This window comes from Zeus faber (genome assembly GCF_960531495.2).
Source record: "Zeus faber genome assembly, chromosome: 13".
Lineage (NCBI taxonomy): Eukaryota > Metazoa > Chordata > Actinopteri > Zeiformes > Zeidae > Zeus > Zeus faber.
Genome location: NC_137198.1, coordinates 6,080,742 through 6,104,195, shown reverse-complemented (window position 1 = coordinate 6,104,195; position 23,454 = coordinate 6,080,742). Strand labels below are relative to the sequence as shown.

At 46.2% G+C, this 23,454-nt stretch overlaps 1 protein-coding gene across 2 annotated transcripts in view; it reads left to right on the top strand.

Moving 5' to 3' along the window:
- Window positions 1-23,454, top strand: part of sash1b (SAM and SH3 domain containing 1b) — a gene marked incomplete at its 5' end in the record, with an annotated part of 68,316 nt that overhangs the window by 28,692 nt on the left and 16,170 nt on the right. The window contains 4 exons of one of the 2 annotated variants that reach the window (XM_080011747.1): window positions 16,609-16,701; window positions 20,866-20,994; window positions 21,096-21,146; window positions 21,640-21,689. In XM_080011747.1, coding sequence (XP_079867873.1) covers window positions 16,693-16,701; window positions 20,866-20,994; window positions 21,096-21,146; window positions 21,640-21,689 — 239 coding nt within the window. Of the gene's footprint in view, window positions 1-16,608; window positions 16,702-20,865; window positions 20,995-21,095; window positions 21,147-21,639; window positions 21,690-23,454 lie in introns of those variants that run through there. The other variant, XM_080011746.1, reaches the window with a different exon arrangement.

Below are 23,454 nucleotides of genomic sequence, written 5' to 3'. Positions count from 1 at the left end.
ACATTTTAAAGAGATGTGATGAGACACCGAGGTTCAGCCCTGGATCTGTGCAGGAGGAGGCTGGCTGTGTTGTACTTTGTGATGTATTTGTCGAAAAAAATAAATAAATAAACAATTTCCTGGATGCTTTTTATGATGAGCATCCAGGGACAGCTGTTCTACTTTTTCGTTCCGCTTTTTTTCAGACTTTTTTCATCATGTGTTTTATACAAGCTCCTCTCTACCTCTCTTGATGATCTCACAAGCTATTAATAGATGTTTGCACAAAGTTTCATGTCTGTCCGCTGAATTTTTATTTTTAGCAAACCTATTCAAGTTTATTTTATGAAAGGTCAAATATCTGGAAAAAATATGTTGGGCCTGGAGGAATCCAGTTTAATTATCATCACAGATGTTGAGAAAATGTGTCTGTCTACCCATGATGATACACTCTGGGTCGATCAGGAAGTCAATAAAGATTAAGAAAAAACAATCTAAAACTTAATTGTAATCTGTAAAATCCTCACGATACTCGGCCCTAATCGACAGGGATTGATTTCCAGACCCGCCTACAGGGCGCAGGCAGGGGCCCAAGAGGATCCATGGCCCCGACCTCTTGAGGTTTGGGTTATGGTTTAGGGATGCACCCTATATGGGCCGATACCATTGTTTAAAATAACAGTTTGGCTGATAGCCGATGCTGATACCAATGTTTTGTTGTTTTTTTTTTGTTTGTTTGATTATTTAATTTTTGTTGTTATTTATTCACCCTTATGTGCAAGGGAAACAAAGACATTTTCATGATAAAAAAATAACTGAACTGTTAGTCTTTCGGCCCTTCGTCATACTATCATTGAATCAGCACAAATTAGATCATACTGGGTGGGCTACTGTTGTCCGGTGGGGGGACTACCCACAGTTTTCCGAGTTCCCGTGAACGCAGCATCACTTCCGACACGAGTTACAGTTTTCCGAGTTCCCATGAACACATCATCACTTCCTGCTCGGAGCGCTTTCTCGTCCACCTGAACCAGAGAGCTGTGTGCGCGTGTCTTCTAACGTAATACCAGAGAACGGGTCCACTCAGATAGTCAGTCGTGGATGGCATCGTTCTCTCGGACGGATTAAAAAAAAAATGTAAATAAAAAATGCTGAAGGAAAGTCTGCGTGGGAAACACTGCAAAATTTTGCCAGCACAAAATTGATGCGACGTGAAAGAAACATCGGCCACAGCCATCGGTGAACGTCATCTTATTTGCTGATATACCGGTGGCAGTCAACAAGGCGAATGTCGGCCCATACAGATGTGAGGCCGATAAATCGGTGCATCCCTAGTTAGGTCACAAGTTTTATTTCATGCGGTTTTTTTTTTTTACACATAGACAGTTAAGCAGTTAATCGCGATTATTTCCACGACAGTAAAATCATCGATTAAAATGTCACGATCGTGACAGCCCTAGGCCTCAACCGGAGACTGCTTTGTTGTTGTTGTTGTTGTTGTTGTTGACCAGAAGGTTCAGTGCAGTGTTCCCATAACCAGGGTGTGCATTGGTATTTTAAGAACCAACTTTTTTTATCCATTTAATTGTAGCAGTAGTTCTCTGTGATTGTAGTAGAATGAGCACATGGTTGTTTTTTTTGGCACGGTTAAATTTCAGGATGTAGTGAAACGGACCGCTGTTGGCTCATTGACTTATCAGCACGGATTCTCTTGCTGCTTCTGCTACCTAATGTCAATCATCTTTTATTTTTATGTTTTTAAATTTTTTTATTCTTATCTATGTCTTGCCCTCCAAGAAAATAAATAATCTTCCAGTGTAGTACGTTGTACTACCATGCAAAACACCATTTACTCCGGAGACACTGATTTGAGGTTACGGTTGGCTGGTGGTTTAACACCAGACAGTCGCTATGTGCTGCTGTCTCTCTCGGTTTCCCCTTCGGTCCCGAGCCGTCACAGCCTCATTATGCTCCCACTGGTCTTGCAAAGCGGTGACGACCAGTAACCCCCGGCACAACCCATCAGATCAGCTGAGCCTCTGCGGGCTGCACGGGACGGGGAGGGAGGGAGAGACTAATTTACTATTATACAAGCGTTGGTTCCAATCGTGTGATCTGATTGGACGAGAGGCGATCCATCGACAGTGACATTCAGTGAGACAGCGCTGGGACGTCTCACTGTATCACGTTCTTTATTAGCTTTGTAAGCGGCTCACGTACCTATGACCAAATCACCACTATGCAGATATAATAATATCTAACATCATATCATATAATACAGCACTATAGATTACACTCCCTTTCGTGTGATATTCCTTATATACAGTACACTGCTGTATTCCGACTGCTGCTGGTATTCTGCCTCCAGTCACCATGGCATGACAGCACACATTAATGTTGAAGAGGCTGACAGTGATTGGAGAGGAAAATCATATGTGCATGACATTTTGTTTTTTTTTTGTTTTTTTTGCCTTGTGTAGACAGAAATAACAATAGAGGCCTTCCTCTAGAGATTTTATGTCAAGAATTACCTCTCATCTTGTATGTTGCTACAAATTCTTGGAGTACATTGAATGTAAGTAAAATTTTTAACTTTTCTAATATTTTATTTCTGGGGATTTTTCCATTTTTTTAAAATGTTTTTTGATATGAAATGAATCCTCATGCGCACCTAGACAGGTCACTTTGTCCAGACATTGTTTGCTTTGCAGTGAGTGATTTTCTCTCAACGTAATATTTGTCTTTCTCCCTCCCTGTTTACCTCATTTGTGTTGATTTGACTCAGTGTTCGGTCCCTACGTAAATACCCGCAGGCCACTCATCCTTCACTTTACTGTACCTTGTCGACCAAATTCTTTTTGCGGCAATCACACTTTTCTACCGACCGGCGTCATCTTCATCTACCGCACGAGTGGAAGGAACAGGAAACCCCGTGGGGCCGTTTTTTGTCGACGCACACGTTCCAGTTTGTCCCCAGCAGGCGCGGTCTTAATTCCCGCCTCCACTGGATGGTTCGGCCCTTTATTTAGAAATTTCCATCGCACTCGACCGCTGTGATCGCTCCTGTCTTTTATTGTGTGGATGAATATTACATCGCCCCCCCGATGTAATAATAGAACAGCTGTTCTGACTGTGGGCAGTGTCGGCTTCATGCCCCCCAGCCCAGCCCAGCCCAGCCCAGTCCAGTCCAGCCCAGCCCAGCCCAGCCCAGTCCAGCCCAGTCCAGTCCAGTCCAGTCCAGTCCAGTTGTGAAACCAGTCCTCCCAGTGAGAGGGCCCTCGGCAGTTCAACTGCGAAAATGAGACGCGGCGTGAAGAAGGCGATCATTAAGATACGAGCCGACGACGAACCGATGGCACCGTGGTCACGGCGTGCACTGGGAAGGACAGCGTGTACTGGGAGGGACAGCAATTACTGGGAGAGATGGCGTGTACTGGGAAGGACAGTGTGTACTGGGAAAAGCACCGTGTACATGGAGGTATAGTGTGTACTGGGAGGTACTGGGAGGGACAGTGTGAACTGGGAAGGACAGCGTGTACTGGGAGGTACTGGGAGGGAATGCATTTAATGGGAGAGATGGTGTGTACTGGGAAGGACAGCCTGTACTAGGTACAGCCTCCCTGTACACTCGATATTGGGGGGTAGGTGTGTACTGGGAAGTACTGCGGAGTGTATTGGCAGGGATGGCGTGTAATGGGAAGGACAGCGTGTACTTGGACAAGCGGCGTATACAAGAAGGTACGGTGTGTACTGGGAGAGACAGCCTGCACTAGAAGGTACCGGGAGGTTGAGGCGTACAGGGTAGTACGGTAGAGTGTACTGGGAGGTACATCATGTAGTAGGAGATACCGGAAAGAGCACGTGCACCGGGAGGGACCGTGGAGTGGACTGGGAAGAGCTTCCCGCAGCTCAGTGGAGCATAGTGTTTCTGCCTCTGATGCGGTGACCCCGTGTCGGATGCAGCGCGTCCGTGATGTCGCACATCTGCAGCAGCTTTGATATTTCCTTTTGGGGACGGGGGACGCGGCTCCAAGCACCTGTTCCTCCAGAGCTCCGCCCCTGGAGGCGGCAGAGGAGCACGATAGACAGAAGGGAGCAGGAGAAAACACACTTTACACTGTACTTCTCATACTAGGTTGGGATTTGCCGCATGCCTGGCTCACAGTGTTATATATGTATTCACATATGAACTTTCAATCATGAAACGTTGTTATATCTTTTTCTTTTTAGGTTCGTCACGATCATGACATTTTTGTGTCGTACAAATAGCTATTAACAATTTATTTGGATTTTATGTTCATTTTATGCAGCTATAATAGTGTGTAAGGATGGAGGGAAGGCCATAATTATCGGAACTTAAAAATCGGGGTAGACAGTTCACTTTGACGTTTCTGACAGTGGCTCAAAGTTTTCCCAAAATTTGGCAGGAAACGCACGACGGGGGGAATTTTGACCGTAGATGAATGCAGTTATGCGATCTCACCATCAATCTTAGGCACGTCCTACACTTTGATCCAAATTTAATCTCAGGGTTTGAAACCGACCGTCCACCGCTTCACTCAGAACCGCCCATCGGACGAATATATTTTGTAGTACTTAGAAGAGCACTCCCCGCGTTTCTCTTTTCACCACTATTTTCATCGCGACACGTGGCCTGACCTGTGTGGGTTATTTGGGGGGGACGTGCTGTAGCCTGGGCCTCATAAAAACAAGGATGTGTGTGTGTGTGTGAGGCTGAGGATGCAGGGAGGAAATGCAGAATGTGCATTTTCCATGACGGATGAGGGGAAGGGACGTGACAAGTCTTGTATCGCTCGCCCCCCGTCGAGATGGACGCAGGAAATAAATTCTCAGTTTTCTCACAATGCCACCTTCCTGTGGGACGTCATTCATTTGGATTTGTTAGAGTGAGGAGGAAGAACAGGAGAAGACCCGTGAAGAAATATAACAATCTGGTATTTATTTGAACCTTGAACAATGCAACACATCTGTGTTTAAATGCGCTGTATATCACAAGCATATGTGAATGTTAAACTCACACTGTGCTTTTAATATTATGACCCCTGACTATTAGATCTATATCGATATTATTTTGAAAAATTTAGTCAGGTAATACATTGTCATGGATTAATTTAGCCGTTAAAATGCTCTGAAATTCATGTTCTTGCTGTATATATTGTACAGTTAGTGCAACTCTAGAAAAATATGTAAGAAAGCAAGCACATACAGTATACAGTATGGAGGGGCTGCTGGGTATTGCTTAAATATGTTAAGCACCCATGCCTTTACTTTGATAGCTTTCCCATATAGTACAATAATCAAATCAATTCTATAAATGTTAATATTTATATAATTTTTTATATCTTTTAGAAATGTACACTGTAAATGTACAAATGTACTGGTTTAAAAAAATGTGTAAATGTTCTGGTTAATATTTTTTTACTGGTTTAAAAAAGACATTTCTACCTTTTAAAATAACCTTTTTTAAATCTTTAAAATCAATTTTAATACAACAAATTAGAAGTCTAATAAAATGCATATTTTGATATTGAAAGCTGCAGAATCATTCGAAACCACAAGATTTTTAGGTTTACAGCTAAGGCTCCTTGACGTGTCCCTTTATGTGTAAATGTAGTTTCTAGGTATAAAATTTCACATATTTTACCTCTAGTACAAATTTCCATGCATGTACTGCATACTGGTATTATACTGGGTTTTGGGCAGAGAGACAGTCTGGCGGGTCTGGCAGGATCAGGATTTAACCCCCCGCAGCCACAGTTCATCTGTTATTTCCTAAATAAACAAAGCAGCTCATCCATCATGGGCTTCAGATCAAGATGGTTTTACGTTTAAGCCCCAAACTGTGGTCGAGCACAGTCACCAGGAGCCTCCACGAGGGTTCTCTAAAATAGACTTTAGTTCCAACGGAGGAAATCCATCACGTTGAAACGAGAGAGATTGGCTCTCAGCTCTGAGCATCACTTAAGGAATGAAGTTAAATCAAATGATGTTAAGAGCAAGCGGATACGTGTGCATGATAAGTGCATTTAGTAGACAAATATACCCCATGCTCATATTTCTTGACTGATTATTGGTTTTTGAAGTATTTTTCAAAAATGGAACACTACACTATATAAGTTTACTATATTATACATGGTTGCATTAAGGCTACTGGTAGTGTTGATTGTTAATGCTGACATTTCACTGCATATATGTATGAAAGTATGTATATGTATATGACGAACAAACCTCTTGAATCTAATACAACAAATATTAGTCATTATTGATGATATTAATATTTAATAGTCATGTTTTTTTTACGCTAAACTTTAAGCCATGTTAAGATATGAGTAGTTTTTCCAGCTGTAGCCGACAGGCAGCTTTGCTGTTGATAAAAAAAATATCTCATTTTTATAATAGTAAATAAAGCACTTTATTCATAAAGTGCTTTTCTCAGAACTCACAGCACTGTACCATCAAGTAAAACAGATCATGAAAGATATCAAATAAATAAAACGTACAAAGGGGTAGTTATGTTTTATGTATATATTTATATGTGCACTACCGTGTTATTGACATTGATTTGGTTATAATCCTCAATCTGGTCTCCACTTCAGGAAGGCTATATTGGCAAACCATAGTGGCAAAATTCCATAAATCCCCACTTTCCTTCTTCTTCTGACTTACAGTATAATCTCCCCTCGCACACCCCTCCATCACGGCCCTGACTCCACCTGCGAAGGGGGAGAAAAGGTTTCGCTCTGGACCGAGATAGATGAGCAGAGACGTGAATCACCTTTTTTTTTTTTAACTCTTTTTTCTTTATTATTATCCGCATTAAAAATCCAAAAGCCTCGAGTGAATATAGGAACTGTGTGTGAGAGATTTAAGCTGCAGGCACATGGTGTAATATTCCCTGTCCACGTGTCCTTGCAGCAAATGGAGATTTCCTAGTTGAGTGTGACGCGACGGGTCGGAAGAAAAAGATCTCAGCAGCACTTAACACAGGGTGAGAGTGAGGAGGAGGAGGAGGACGAAGAGGAGAGGATGGGACCAAAAGCTGATACCAACCGGACAGAACCTGGTTTCCAGCTCGTACTGAGACCATGTTCTATTTCAGAAACGACGCGACAGTGTCATGTTGTATCTGATAGCGAATAAATCAGTTGACCATGAGAAGAGAAAGTGCCGGTCTCCCTTAAGTACCACAGAATCCAAAAATAACAATCGAATAACGTCTTCCGGACACTTTCCAGCAGGTTTTCCGAAAACTCTTTTCCGAAAAAAAAATTAAAACGAAAAAGAAATAGCAATGAAGTCCTCAGGCAGTGGAAATACCGTTGAATTGCAACCATGCACTGTGCACTCAGTGTGTAGTGCAGGTAATTTGCCGGCATCAATTCAGTAGAATTACACTTCTCGTGTATTCCAATGACATGGAGGGATGGAGGGATGGATGGGTGGATGGGTGGATGGATGGATGGATGGAAGGAGGGATGGATGGAGGGGTGGATGGAGGGAGGGATCGATGGATCGATGGATGGATGGATGGGTCCCAGCTGGTCACATCAACACAATAGTCAAAATAATAACAAAAAATATGAATAAAGAAAATTGCAATATTATTATTATTATTATTTATTTTTTTTTGCAATATTTCTTTAAATAATATTTGAACTGCACACAATAAAATACATCTGCCAATATACACTAAACCTAATGATAAACAACAGATATAACCTAAAAATTACATTTAAAAAAACAATACAAATAAAAACAATTAAAATAATTTGAGTTGGAATTAATTTCCATGGAACCTTTCCAACTGAATTTTCGAAGTTGATCAAACAAGTCCCCCAACAGCACCTTTTAGCCATCTGCTTTATTCTGTATTTATTCTGTAAGACTGAGCAAACACGTACAGTCCAAAAAAAAAAAAAATGTCATTGCTGCGTCTCAGGAATACGAGACGCGCTCCGTTTGAGCCGAGCAAAGTCCAAAAAGCCGTTCAGCCCAAACGTGAACAAACGTCTCACGTGAAACAAAAAAAAAAAAACACGGAAGAGGGGATTGTTTTACGGCGATCAAAGCCTTGCGCTCGGAGTTCCAGCGAATATAAAAAGTCGTAGTTACAACTTGCAACGGTAAAGCATGTGCGTCAATAAATACACAGCACATGCCATAAACCCTTCATTGTTTCCCCAGAACCTTTCAAGTGTCCTCACAGCGTCGTTTAACTTCCATCGTTTTTCCTTTTCCAGCGGCACCCTGACTCCCTGCTTTCATTACCTGTCAGCTGACCCGGTACCAGGTCGTCTGACGTCAGCCCGTGTGGCGCCGCCGCCCGCTGCCAGGGGCTCCCGCGCGCGGTGCGGCGGCATCCTCCCGGAACGGCCTTTTAATAATGCATCGCTCTAATTATCACATTTCTCGTCTCGCGAGTTGTCTCGCTCGACTTGCCGCGAGGTTAACCCGCCTGCATTATTGAAAAATCGAAATGAGATTCTCTTTTTTTTTTTTTTTTTCTACTATGTGCAACTGCAACCCGGGGCTGTTCTGCTTGGAGCTTGGAAGGCGTACCGTACAGCAACACAGGCCCCCATTTAACTCGGAGGACACAGCGGAAGCTGCGGTACATGACGATGAGTTTCCCATTAAATAACGATAGCGACCGCGTGGATGGCGGATTCATGGAAAGATAAATAAATCAACTCATAAACATTTTTACAGAACTTTTATGTCCTGCTGTGTAATTGCAATGCTGTCGCTCGTTTGCATACCGTAGATCAGCTATTTTGCAATTAATGTGACCAACAGTTCTCCACTTAAAACCATGAAAAAACAGTACACTGAAATGTCAGTTCGCTAACGAAGGCTGTTTTGTTTGAGGGCATTACAGTTTGAAGAAGGACCAGTTTAGGAATGTGCGCGTGTGGGCGTCGAATCGGATTCTGAGCGTAAAAAAAAAAAAGAAAAAAAAAGAAAGAAAGATGTCGACAAAAAAAGAATCGATCGCTGTGATTGACGGCGCATGTGCAGTCGGTCCGGCTGGGCAGCTTTCAAGAAGTGCGTCAGTGGAAAAGCGTTTTAATTACAAATACGAAACCATTCATTTCAAAGCAGAAACCGCTTTGATGTCATGAATCATTGGTGTTATTTTCATGCAACAATTGTTCCACATTTCCCGTCGGCATAGCTGTTGCTTGTTCGTGGCATAATGCATCCACTGATAAAGTGATGTATGCACCTGAGCAGGTCGAGATGTCTGTGTCTTAACGGGGACGACACCACCGCAGTGATACCGAAATCTCGAATATCCGATGCCAATGTGTAGGTTCTCTCTTGGGCGATCTTTAAATTCCTCCTTTTCATTGATGCACTTCTCGGAGTGCTGCCCTGCGGCCTACGCTACTTCTCTTCGAGTTCTGTTCAAAAGTCCCTCGGCGGAATTTCGGATGCGTTCAGATGGGATTTTTCCTCCCATGTCCCCGGCATATTCCCGGTCCCCGTCTCCGTTACCGCAGAGAGACGTCGAATTGGTGACGCGAGGATCCGCGCGCCCAGGCCCCCCCCCCCTTCCCTCCGGAGTCTCATGCAGTTCTTATGAAGTCAGCGCATGCCTGGGTAGCGGTGGTAAGCAGCCATTAATGGATCCAGCCGCGCCGAGGTGGATGCGTGCCCTTCAAATTATTGAGGAGGGGGAGGAGGAGGGGGAGGAGGAGGAGGAGGCGGTGGCGGCGGCAGGGGCGTCCAGGAGCCCGGCGGAGGAGCCAAATGGGGTCCGACAGGAGATGTTGTCGTCAGCTCTGCGGGGACGTCTGTCGTGGCGGCGGCTGTCAGTGTAACCGGAGAGCGGGGCCTGCGCAACATTTGGGGAACGTCGCCCCAGTGTGAAGATGCAGCCCCCCGGGAGATGCATCTGCTGGAGGCGGGCGGCCACTGCCCCTCACAGAGGGGGGAGTGAGCGAGGGATGGGGAGAGAGAGGGCGAGACAGAGACAGACTGATGAGAGAGACTGATAGAGAGAGAGAGACTGATGAGGAGAGAGAGGGAGGAAAGACAAAGAGCATGAGATGGAGAGGAAGAGGGGTGGAGAGACTGATGGAGGGAGAGGGAGACTGATCCAGAGGGGGAGAGGGGAATGGAGGGAGAGAGAGAGAGAGAGAGAGAGAGAGAGAGACTGGTTGAGAGAGGGAGAGGGGGAGAGGGGGAGACCTCGCCTGCCTTCTGGACATGCCTCCATCTTCCTGCGCCCGATTGCACCAAGCCCCGTTTTTTTATTTTAAATTTTTTTGGTTTGTTTGTTTGTGTTTCACGTTGAATGACTTCAATTCCGGGCCCCATGATCTCACATCTCATGATTGACAGCTGCCCTTGGCCCCTGTGCTGCCTCTTTGGGAAGGGGGCGGGGGGGGGGGGGGGGGTGGAGGGGGAGGCCTTGTGAAGAAGCGTAAGCCGCAGCATTGACAAGGCAGACGGAGCCGGTTGGGAACCTGAAGGAGTCTCGGGGGAGGCGGAGGCGGATGGCGGAGGGCGGTGCAGTAGTCAACAGAGCAGGGGGATGAGGGGCCGCAGGAGGGCCCCGCAACTAACGACGCTTGAGGAGACAGCGACAATCCACAGGCGCGTCGAGTGTTACTGTGTGTCCCGAAGCCAGAGACAGAGTACCGGCTTTTTGTATCTTTAATTCCTCTGTGGATTGAAAATTAAAAAATAAATCAATATTCATTCATTCATTCATGTTTTCAAATTCTATTGTTTGTGCAGTTGCAACAAACTGAAGTACCCTGAGTCGCCACTTGGTGGGGACGGCTCCCGACACAGATAAACCTGTAGTGTAGGAGGCTGTGATGGTGCAGTGATGTCATCTGTAATCATTACTGTATTCAGTTGCATACAAAACCACATGCAAATACAAATGATAAACTTTATTTTGGCTTGGAAATATTGAAATTGTTCAAACGCACGCATGTGAAAGCGTAGACTGATTATCACGTGACGGATAACAATGGTTGTGTCGATGAATAACTTGTGGGGGAAAAAAACACAAGTTAAACCGTAATTAGATGAGTAATTGTGCAACACAATTTTAAACACGACTGTGTAGAAGTCTTTTTTTTTTTTTTTTTTTTAATCTGCAAATCACTTCCAAACGGACGCTTCCTTCTTATCCGAAATTCTTTTAATTTTTGGGTCTCGGAGACTTCTAAACTGTGTTGCTTTTATTGCCTGTTTTTGATTCAGGGGCGTCGGACTGTCTTCGAAGATACACGCATCCAAAACCAAACTCCCAAACCAACTAGAAACCGTCTCCTAAAATTTAGGTCACTGTTTTTTTTAGTATAGGAAAGCGCAGCCGCCGCGGATCATCCCCACTCTCCGCCGCCGGACCGCCGGGTTTCGTCACAATGGGCAGATCCACCCGTCGTTCTTCCACTTGAAATCCTCTGAATTTTGGATGGGACGTCTGCGTATTTAGTTTTCAGCGTCTATGTATTAAACATGCGCCAAGGAATGGGGCTGAATCCACCGGTTGCGTCGACACAAAGGAATATCCACGGTGCCCCCCATCCCCTCCCAAAAGCACCGACAAGATACCATTGTTAAATAGTACTTTTGTGACATACAATCAAGAAGAATGTGTTCCCGGCTGCCGACGGCCTTCTTTGCGCTCATAATGAATATGTCACAATATATTACTGTTGTTGAATATGAAGACGTGCCCCACTTTGGATGTTTCGTTTCACAGGGAGTAATGTCTGGGCCGTTGGAAATCTCGCTTACGGATTTGAGCTAATGTTTAAAATCCCAGTCAGATTTAACTGATTAATGCCTGAGGACAAAAGGTTTGCTCCCTGCCCTCCGTCTACCCTCTTAATCTGCTTTAGAGTCTCGCTGCGCTGCTTTTTTAAAATGGAGCCCTGGCGGTTTTGGCCCTGGTTGGTTTCCCTGCAGGACAAGGGACAGCAAGAAGTAGATGGTTTTTTTGGGGGGATTTTGTTTGTTTTATATTGATAGGCGGATACTTAATGCAGCTCTTGGCAGTGTCACAGCACCTGACAAAAAGATTAAGCAATAATGATAAAGCAATGGAATAAAAATATTAAAAAAAAGAAAATGGTAATAATAGCAAAATTAAATAAACAATTAAAAATATCCTAAAAAATAAAATGTGGTTTTATTTATAAACAATAACTAACAAAATAAACCAGTGAAAAGTGAACCAGAAAGATGAAGAATGGTCATGTGCAGGAAACCCAACGACAAACTTGAAATATAAGCTTAAAAACTGACAAAAAAAAATAGAAATAGAAAAAATAGAAAAAAAAGTGGTCAAAAGAACCCTAAAAGTCTAAACGATACACAAATTATTGCAATAAATCTCAAAAAATAACAGTAAACATACACTACACCTAGGTATCAACAAATTCACATTCTGGAAGTTGTGCAATTTGTGCTATTTTGCTAAAAGGGGACCTATAATGATCTTTTTCAACAAGTTATTATAGGTAGGTCTGAGGTCCCCAAAACATGTTTTAGAATTTTTTTGCCGAAAATACCACGGTTTATGCATTCAAGCCATTCTTACATGCCTCTCAACCGCCATGTAAATGAGCTGCCAGGCCCTTAGTTCTGTGAGCCAATGGGGTTTGAACTTTTACTTCTGGGTTCCATTGTATGTATGCCGTAAACTTTCACTGATTTCACCTCATCAGTCCCCCAAAATCAAGCCAGTCGCTGAATCTTCACCCCTATTAGATCTCCGGTGGTGCTCCAGCCGGGGGTGGAGATGGAGGGTGGTTCTAATGCTGCTGAAGCCCTTGACGACGTAGATCAGGGCTGCAAATCTGAACGGCCTATTTCGCCACATGTTTTTTTCTGAAATAGACAGCTCACAAAAAATGGGCTGGGTTGTCTTATTTTACAGTTTGTGTGTCAGAGAGCCCAGCAGAGACCCAAACGCATGTGCACAAGCACTGGAAAAGTGACATTTTCATAATAGGTCTCCTTTAAGTATAGATAGTATAGAAATAAGTGCAAAGAGCTGATGCTTGTATCCAGCCGCTAATGGTTGTGGTTTGGGTTGTTTTTACCTCATGTCCCTTTCACCCAAAACGCGTCGGAGGTGCTTTCCGGTCGCGGCCCGTTCAGCGTTTAACTCAATGCAGATTTTTGTCATTTGTCTTTTCGGTCAACACACACAGAGTTATTTGCCTGCAAGCCCTCGTTTTGGACATGTCAAAATCCACTTAGCACTCCAGCACGGCTGGTTAAGCTCTTTCAGGGAGCGCGCACGGCTCTTTTGGGGGTGCCTGGGGGTGGTTGGGGGGTGGTTAAGGGGGTGGTTGGGGGTGGTTGGGGGGTGGTTAAGGGGGTGGTTGGGGGTGGTTAAGGGGGTGGTTGGGGGTTCTCTATCTGAGCATTGCACTACTCACAACAGCACTTGACAGATACACACACACACACACACACACACACACACACACACACAGAATGGGTTGCTGCTCTGTTAAATGTGAGATACGAGGCGGCAGGGGCTCCGGCGGTAGATACCAGTGGTCGTCTGGCAACTGGAGGGTGGGCGGTTCGTCCCCTGGCTCCCCCTGGCTTATTTGCCGAGGTGTCCTTGAGCAAGACACTCAACCCCTAAGAGCTGCTTGTCTCGCTGCCCGGCTGACGCCCCCCGTCGGTGTGTGCCCGGGTGAACGTGAGGCATGCAACATGTGAAGCGCTCTGAGTGGCCCTAGTGGCGCAGAAAGCGCTGCATTAAATGACGTCCATTTACCGGTTAGAAACATTTTCACCGAACAAATCTTGGAGTTCTTCTGCTCGCTTCCACAGAAGTCGGAGGCGACGCTGCACTTCACATGAATTGGAAGTATTTGTGTTATTCTTCCAAGCTCTTTGCACATATCCTATATACTGTTTAAATATGCACATCCCTTCCCTTCGTCTTATATCTTATATCTTTGCCGCTTAAAATGTCCATTTCCTCACTGGGACATCAAGAGACCGTCTGATCTGATCTTTGGTGTCAGCCACAGGTTGTAGGAAAACTGTCCTAACTGCAGTTAATAACCTTAACTGGTTAATCCTCACATCACCAGTGTAAAAACATGATGTCAGACATGTGGGACATTAAAGATATTTGACAGAACAGAAGCATTTTAGATGTCTCTAACGTAGATGGAAAACAATGTCCACTCTCCTGTCCTAGCAACCCCACACAAACAAACAAACTGTCAGAATCTGTGCTGTTCAGTAAAAGTCGTGGGATTTATTTGAATTCGGGTTACTTTACGATCCTAAATCTTTATTGGCAGTGAAAAAGTAGTATAGGTGCATTATTATTTATAAGTGTTTTTGGTTTTTTTTAAGATTGATTTGTCAACAATCATGACATCCATTGTTGTGTCATGTTAGCACTGATGTGCTCATACTCTGACAATTTGCAAAGTTTGCAAATCAAATGAAAGTGACGACTACCAGGCGAAAGTGACTCCAAAATGGGACAAATGTCTTTTTTGAAATTTAACTAAAACTTAAAAAAATTGAAAATTTGTCAAAAATGAGGAAAACTAAAGCAGAGAATTTACAAAGTGAGCACAGTGAACTGAAGTGAACGTAAATATTAAAACTGTAAACATTACATCTATCGAAACTTGGTATCTAGTATCTTACATGATGTCATTTAGCTTTAGACGCTCTTAGGTGACTGAGGACAAGTACATTTTGTGACGCCATCAAACGGTAAGAAGCGCAAGTAGAGTTCGTTTTTGTTCATTTGAACATGTTGGACATGTTAGTATGTTAGACACTAACGGGGACAGACATGCAGGTTGGGGCCGACAGGTCAGTAAGGCAGGGTTCCCGCAGCTGATTCTTCATCTCCACGGACGACGGGGAGTGATTGAGCCGCTCCGACACTCCGGGGGGCGCGGAGCTCTTGGAAGTTGTTGTTTCCGGTATCTGCGGTGTTGCATCGTTTAACAAAAAAAATAAAATAAATGTATTGATTCGACCGGGGGATCAAAACAAGGCGCTCCTCCGCGTGAGGCGAGGTGACGGGCGGCCCGCCGCCCAGCCAGGCGGAAAACTGCCCTTTCTGGCGCCGCGCCAGGAACGCGGCCGCTCGCCCCTGCGCCGCCGATCCGATGCCGGTATTCACGATGATGATGCTGGGGGCCGTGGACGGTTGTGGGGAGGTTAAGATTACGGGGCCGACGGGGTCCGTCATCGCACGGAAAAACATACAAAGGATTTAACACACGCACATGCACAGACATTAACTCTCACGGACTTGGGGCTTAATTTCAGAGAAAGTGGTCATCATAGTAATTCCTTAAGGGTATTTCAAGGTGTGTGTGTGTGTGTGTGTGTGCGTGCGTGTGTGCGTGCATGCGTGTGTGTGGAGAGAGGCGAGGGCAGCGAAGTGGAAAGGCCCGGTTGCTGATATGGATCAGCTGGTACTTGAAGAACCCTGCGTGACACTGGCGGCCTGTGTGTTAAATACACTGCCTCCCCAGCACGTTGGGACGCAATTTCTATTCTGTGAATTACGTTTTTGTTTTTTGTTTTTTGTTTTTTTATCTTTGTACACTCGCAGGTAATATTCACCAAAAAAAAAAAAGGCGTTTTCAGTTTAGTTTCTGTTTTGTTTTTTTTTCGTATTATGAATTATGCTTCTCAGATGTTTTTGTTGAGGGGGAGATAATTTAACCTTACTGTTAATAATAAGGTCTCAGTATCTTTCTAGAACAGTGATTTTCCACATTTTTAATTTCAAGGAGCCTCAGTTTAGTACGCATTCCATCATGGACCCCATTTAGCCCCTGGGACCCCAATCTGAGAACCAGGATCAAAACAGTCATTATTGTACTATCTCTAACGGTGCTAAATTCTTGGAAATTAAATCATCGTTTTAAAAGTTGTAACTATTGCTGTATGCATTTTGCTGGGGAGCCACTGGAACCTCTTGAAGGACCTCTGGGGGGTCCCCGAACCCCACGTTGAGAGAACAAGCTACAGCAAGTGAATATTTACCAGCTTTCCTGCTATATGCTGCCCCCTACTGGCCAACTGAGGTATGAGCAGCAATAAATAACATACTGTCTGATGCCTGTATGGGCCTGTTTTCTATCTAATTTAGGTTCTCTCTCTCTCTCTCTCTCTCTCTCTCTCTCTCTCTCTCACCTGGCTCTATCCTATATCTCACTCTCTCTAACTCTATATCTCTCTAGCTTCCTTTATACAGAATAGTCAGCAGTCAAGTCAACATTTAGGTTAGTCCTTCTCTGTCTTAATGCATTTGCTAAGTAATTTTCTAAGGCATATGTACACATACACACACACACACACACACACACACACACACACACACACACACACGCACGCACGCACGCACGCACGCACACACCATTAAGCCGAGTGGAGGTGGTGGTTTATTTGAACTTGTGAGTCAGCCTGTCCCCATGGGCTGCAGCTGGATGGAGTGGTGACCCCACCCAGCGGCGTCGACGCCGTCATACGTGGTTCTTTCCTCCCAGCAAACTCCTTGTGATCGGGCCCCGTCACTCTCCCCTCCCTCCCCTCCCTCCACCCCCCCGGGCGTAGGGATGTATTGTTCTCCATTCATTCAGCTGAGAGGAAAAGTTTGAGAAGGCAGAGCTGGTTGAACAGTGTGGAGGAACAGCAGTGTTGCCTCGCTGCTCCATGCCTGTGGTGAGTGCATTTCTATCTTTAACTCTAATTGCAGTTCTGGACTTTTTTTTCCCTTAAAACCCTCGTTTAAAAAAAAACAAAAAAAACAGCACCAACAGGATGTGCTTTCAGGGCTTCTGCTGTCCGATACTGTTTCCCAGTGGGCTTCGATTGCTGTTTTTGGGGACGTGGAAACGATAATAATTGTGTTCCCCTGAAAGATATTCTGATCCTTGGAAACGTTTTTTTTTTTTTTTTTTTTTACGCCCGAAACCGTTCAGTGTTTGTTCGCACACCATCTTTTAAAAAAAGATGTCAGAGCCTGCTTCGGAACGAACGTTCGACTTTTGAGTAACTGCTTTAGGAGCAGCGAGTGATGCTGTCAACAACGCGTCTTATTCTGCTTTAATCAAGGGATTTATGGACAGGCTCCGCTGGGACTGCTTTGTTGGATGTCTCGCCAGATGTGCGCTGGGTTACAGGCGACACATGTGTTCAATAAGACTGAGCGGCGGTTGACTTTTTAAATTAGGTGCAGCGTGGGGAATATAGGGAGACTGAGAAACACTGGAATGGGTCTTGAAGTGGAACTCCGTTCCGAGGAATCGTGACGAGTACAGGACCTCACCGGGCCACATGTGGTGTTATTCATGACATAGCGTCTGAAAGACAATGACAATGTGGCCAGAAATCCACACACCGGGTTAGCGCTGGTGTCATATCCACCTGGGAGGATTAGGATAGAGTCATTTAATTACTCAAGTTACTTTTCTGAGAGTGCTTTTTGGTACTTTAACCTACTTTTTATTTGCAAGTTTTGCCATCTTGGCCAAGTCCTGCAAATGAGAATAACTCTTGGTCTAAATATACAGATAAAAGGTCGACTAAATGACTATTGAAACTATCCAAAAAGTGATTTAACCGAACATCCCATGTACGACAGCTTGGGAATAAATCCTTTGTGTACACAGTGTGACAGCGTCCCGTCCGTCTGATCTGAATGGGACACGACCGAGGTGTAAAAACAGTCTTTTGAAGACGCTGTGGCCCCGGGCACGTGGATCCGTGTCCTTCCCGAAACGCTGTGATCCCACTCATTGTCCCGCGGTGAAACGTGACTCCGCGCTCGGCTCTCATCTGTCCAGACGCGGCTCTCGTCAAAAGCGCCGAGTGAACATTTGACGTAGCTAATTAGAATGAGCGGAGATAGGAGACGTGCTTTTTTTTGGGGGGGGGGGGGGGGCATGAAAAAGCCCATTTATTTTCCCTTGTAATACACCCACTCGTACCCTGTAATGTAATGTAATGTAAAATGTAAATAAAATGGGATAACAATGATAATAATAATTGAAATATTAAATAAAATAAACACTACCGCCCCTAAGAACCCTACCACCGCACATAAGGAAATAAAGACAGAACAAATAGGTCAATCATTTTGAAAACACCTCTATCTTCATCTATTACTCTATCTATTTAGACATATTGTGCTTCAGGCCGCAGTGATACATCGATATAATGTCAATATCGTGATATATGACCAGATATTTTCTGGGATGTTTGGTTGTCGTGACGCAGTTAAACGTTCACGAACGTCTTCAAGGCCGCATTGCACCGAAGCGATGCAATTCTCTGAACCCTGTCGGGCCGTCCCCGCCGCTCCGGCCCATGCCTCCAACCGCTCCGTCATAAACGTGCTTCCAAAACATTTCTCCCGTGCGAATGTCTCGCGCAAGCGCCGGCGCCCATCGCCAGATACGTGCGAGGCGTTCCTCAAAGAAAGACGTCGCGGCCGTTCGATTCTCTCCGGTGCCCCGGGCGGGTGTCGGAGCGCAGCGCGTGCGACGGCGCCGGGGGCCAGGCAGTCTCATGCGCTCCCGTCACAATGGGCCGTTTATGTCGTCTGAGGGCCCAGACACAGCCCGGGCTCTTCTCCGTTCGGGCTCGTTTCTCGACGGCGGAGGCAAGGCGGCCAGATTTTTTGGCAGCCCCCCCTCCCCGCCCCCCGCCCCCCGCCCCAGACCCCCGGGGGCATGTCATTTAACCAGATGAATGGGCCCCCTTCTCTGGACAGTCGAGCCAGTCACTGTAGCGTCGTTCCACGGGACAAGTGGGTCCACAGTTCCCCGCTCCGCGCTGCAGAGAGCCGCTCTGAGGGGTCCGGGGACATTAGCATACCCGGGGCAAGCGCTTGGGGCGGGGCGTAATAATAATAATAATAATAATGATGTGTGTTACAGTTCATGGACGTAGTGGGTGCTGAGTGGGAGACGGTTGGGTTGAAGATAAAATCGGGATCGGCACATGATGTCTCTCGCCCCCATTTTTAGAATACGGCCGTCTGAGAAATTGACTGTTGTTGTTGTTGTCGTTGTCGTCGTCGTTGTCGTCGTCGTCCGCTCACGGCGGGGTGAGCGGGGTAAGCCGAGCTGCGGTATTTGCTCATCTTAGAACGCCTCTTCAAAGGGAAAAAGACGTTGCACATGACACCCCGGAGTTGTTTTGAAGAGAAAAGTGTTTTTATGCAGCGTGACCTTTCAGGATCTAGATCAGTTGACGCAGCGGGAGACGGCGAAATCGCTTTGTTGTCCCCTTGTCATTTACTTGACAGATCGAGGCCAAGTATCTGAATCAGTTCCCACTCGCACCTGCATCCAGGGACGCGTCATCCCCAAAAACCGAAGAAAGAAAAACAAGTTTTTTGGTTTTTTTTGGGGGGGGGGGTTTTCACAAATCTGGAATTTGCGCCATTTGTCTTTTCTCGGCACAGGTCCCCAGGTCATTGAAACCAGCAGATGTCCCGGCGTGAAATATGACTTTGTCTCGGTGCGGACGACACCCAGATCATAACTTGAGGTTTCACAAAGGCAGGAAGCGAGGACGCGTCCGACTCCGACGCTGCTGATTTACTTGACGGTGCGATGAACCGCGGCCTCTCGAGGCGACTCGAGCACCAGGGCTGCGTCACGCTGCCTCTTCCCTCCCCTGGAGGTCACGTCTGAGTGGGGGCCTGAGGAGGTGGAGAGGAGGTGGAGAAGGGGAGGCCTGGGGAGGTGGAGATGGGGAAGGGGGGGGGGGTTTGAGGAGGTGGAGATGATGAAGCCTGACTGAGTGGAGAGGAGGAGGCCTGGGGAGGTGGAGAGGAGGAGGCCTGAGGAGGTGGAGAGGAGGAGGCCTGGAGAGGAGGAGGCCTGGGGAGGCGGAGATGAAGAGGCCTGATGGAGTGGAGAGGAGGAGGACTGAGGAGGTGGGGAGGAGGAGGCATGAGGAGGTGGAGAGGAGGTGGCCTGGGGAGGTGGAGATTTGGAGGTTTGAGGGGGTGGAGATGAGGAGGTCCCAGCAAGTGGAGATGAGGAGGTCTGAGGAGGTGGAGAGGAGGAGGCCTGGGGAGGTGGAGATGGGGAGGTCTGAGGAGGTGGCGATTAGGAGGTTTGAGGAGGCGGAGATGAGGGGGTCTCAGGAAGTGGAGATGGGTAGGTGCAGAGGAGGAGACGGAGAGGAGGAGGCCTGAGGAGGTGGAGGCGAGGAAGTCTGAGGGGGGCCTGGGGAGTCGGAGGAGGGGAGGTCTCGGGGAGTGGAGGTGAGGGGATGTGGACGGGGAGGCCTGGCAAAGTGGAGATGAGGGGGCGGAGAGGAGGTCTGAGGAGGTGGAAGGAGAGCCTTCTCCCATCAAGGCTGTGGACGGGAGAATGAAGGGAGGAAGGGGGGAGGGTTTCATCAGTGGAGCGCAACCTCGCGTGTGCTGTGGAGACTCGATGAAGCTCTTTAACCCCCATCGGCGCGATGGTTGAAAATGGAAGCATCGCCGCAGCAGCGGCAGCAGCAGCGGTGGTGCCAGCGTCCTAGATGGCGGGCGATGAAAACGGAGTTCACTTTTTTGAGGGAGAGACCTAATTACAGTGTAATTTGTGATAATACCGTCATACCATGAGAAAAACAGGAAAGCCACGCTTGAATCCTTTCGAGACATTACCCTTCCCAAACCCCACATGCTGTACGGACAGTACGGACAGCCCACACGGGGACACACATGAATACAAGTATTATAATAGTACGACTTTTCGGTGCAGTACATTTGGTTACCAGTAGCACTGTGGGCCTGGTGTTTTTTCCAACCCGTCCCCGTAGATCGAAGAATCAACCTTAACACCGTCTTACCCAAACCCTCTTCCCCGTGGGTTCCAGGATGGCTCAGTGGGGAACCTCGGCGACCTGGCTCAGGAATACTCCCGCTACTACGGCACCCGCGTCGGCGACGTGCGCGAGCGGATGGAGGAGCTGCGCAAGCGCAAAGTCGTCCAGGACCCCGAGACGGTAAGCGGTTTGAAGGCCCGGCAGGCGCCGAGCGCTTTCCGGCTCGCTCTGGGGGCCGCGGGCGATCGCCGTGGTGACGCCGTCATTCTGCTGTGTTTCAGGGAAAGGCTGACTCAGCGGCCACTTCCCTGCAGCTCCGCTCTCAGATCCAGGTGAGGAGCTGCTCTGTCTGCGTCAGCCTCCACCCCTCCCACCCCTCGGGAGTGGACGCTCCCCTCCGCCGCAAAACCCCAAACCGCCTGATAAGAGGCGGATTAATCGCCCGGTCACGACCAAATAGGGGAATGAGAAAAAAAACGCCGAGGCGCCCTTCCCGAAAGCCCCGCGTCCGTGACTGTGTGTGAATGAGGGAGGTATTCCGAGGTGTCCTTGAAGGTTTCGAAGCGCTCATTCCCGAAAGATAGCGCGACGGGACCTAAAACCTCGTGTTCGGGAAGCCCGTCGCCCCGGGGTTCAAGTTTGAATATCTCTGACTCAGCGATTTCGTGATTTATCGTTGGTGTTTTCCCGGCCTCAAGTTGGGAGTTTAGAGTTTCAGCCGGAATTTAGAAAAACCCACCTCCTGACCCAGACCCATTTCCCCCCCTCCCCCCCCTGTCTTCCTGTTTTCCTGGCCGACCGCACCGCCGGGTTTCGTCTTTTCAGGAATCTCTAGGACTCACCAGCGCCATGTCCACGCCGGAGGCCGAGAGAAGGTAAGAGCGATTTGTGTGTTTTTTTGGGGGTTTTTTTTTTTCCCCTCCCTCAGGGGAAATAAAAGTGAAGTGTGTTGTGAACGTATAGAAATAAGATGAGATGGCTTCACATTCCGCATCAATTCTCTGGATATTCCCAGAATGTTCTCCAATCCAGTGTACAATTTATTTAATATTTTTTTTAATTAATCTGGAATTTTTTTTTTTTTTTTTTTTTTTTTCCCCCGACCTGCTTGACTCTTTAAGTTCGAAGAAATTTTCCCCGAAATACAAATAGAAACTTTAATGGGGAAAAAAAACAAACTCTTGAGTTCAAGCTGCTCATACACCAGCGAGGAGTCAGAAGATATAATAACGGAACCACCGTCACAACATTCCCGGCCCCATGCTCATTCTCTGCTCCCCGTGAGCGGTAAAGACGCGGCCGCGCTCACGGTGCGCACACTCGGGCCGCGTCCGGCGCCCGCGCACGCGGGTTCCTCACGTTTCCTGCCGCGCGCCGGTCACTTCTCCCAGGGTTTTCCTCCAGAACTTCCTTCCCCCGATTGTTTCGTTTGGGACATTTCCAGGATCACTCATTTGCTCTGTCACCAGGGAGCAGCGCAAGTGAAGAAAGGGAAACTGGGTCAAAGCGACGAATCGACCGGGGGCGCAGTGATTTGATTAGGCCTCTTTTTACGAAAATCACTTCAATTAAAGGACTTTTTTTTTTTTTTTCTTCTTCTTCTTCTTTTTTTTTTTTAAATACATGTTTGTATTTATTTATCGTTGTGGTAGACATTCCTGGGGTTTGGAGAAACTGCTAACTCAAGAAACGGAGGCACCAGAAACAAACAAACAGACAAACAAGAACCCACAACAACCACATCCATGCAATGGCATATGGTCGAAGGATTGAGTTACTGTAGAGCGCCCCCTGGTGGATACAATGGAGAATAAGGGAAGGAAATATAAAAATAATAATCAAATCTTTATTTGCACAGAACGTTCATAGACGAAACAGCTCAAAGTGTTTTACATTAATAGAAGGCAATAATAAATAATATTTTTTAATAATCAAATCTTTTTTTGTATAGGCATATTTCATACACAACCTACTAACTCAAAGTCCTTTACATTAATAGAGGGTAATAATAATAATAATAATAATAATAATAACATTATTATTAATAATAATAATAATAATAATAATAATAATAATTAATAATCAAAAAGCTAACAAACAAAATGCATTTATTTAAAATTAATAAAATAATATTTTACTTCATTTCAGTTTTGGGCAGTCTTTTTAGTCTTTGAAGGAGCACAACATTCCTCAGCATTTTCGGGGATTTTTTTTTTTCCCAATTGTTATTTCTCTTGAATTATTGGTCTGGAATTATTCGACTAGGAGGTCCTCCAAGCATTCTGAAATAATAATTCTGAAATAACTCTTACAAAAAAAACGAGTGTTGCAAGTGACTCAGACAGACAGATAGACGGACAGAGAGACCGCTATTCAGACGGATGGATAGACCGGCAGAAAGAGAGGGAGGGAAGGCAGGGAATGCAGGGGCCACGTTAGTGCTGGTGTTGCTGTAAAAGTGTGGTGGCGTGAAAAGCTGCTTTTGTTCGCCCTGCACTGACCTCTGTCACCAACACACAACCGGGAGATTCCTTCCCCTCGGCTTTGATTTGCCTTTTCACTGTGACGCGCGGCATGGGAGGCAGCTCGCTCTTGTGATATATATATATATTTTTTTTTAATTTTATTTCTTGTTGGCTG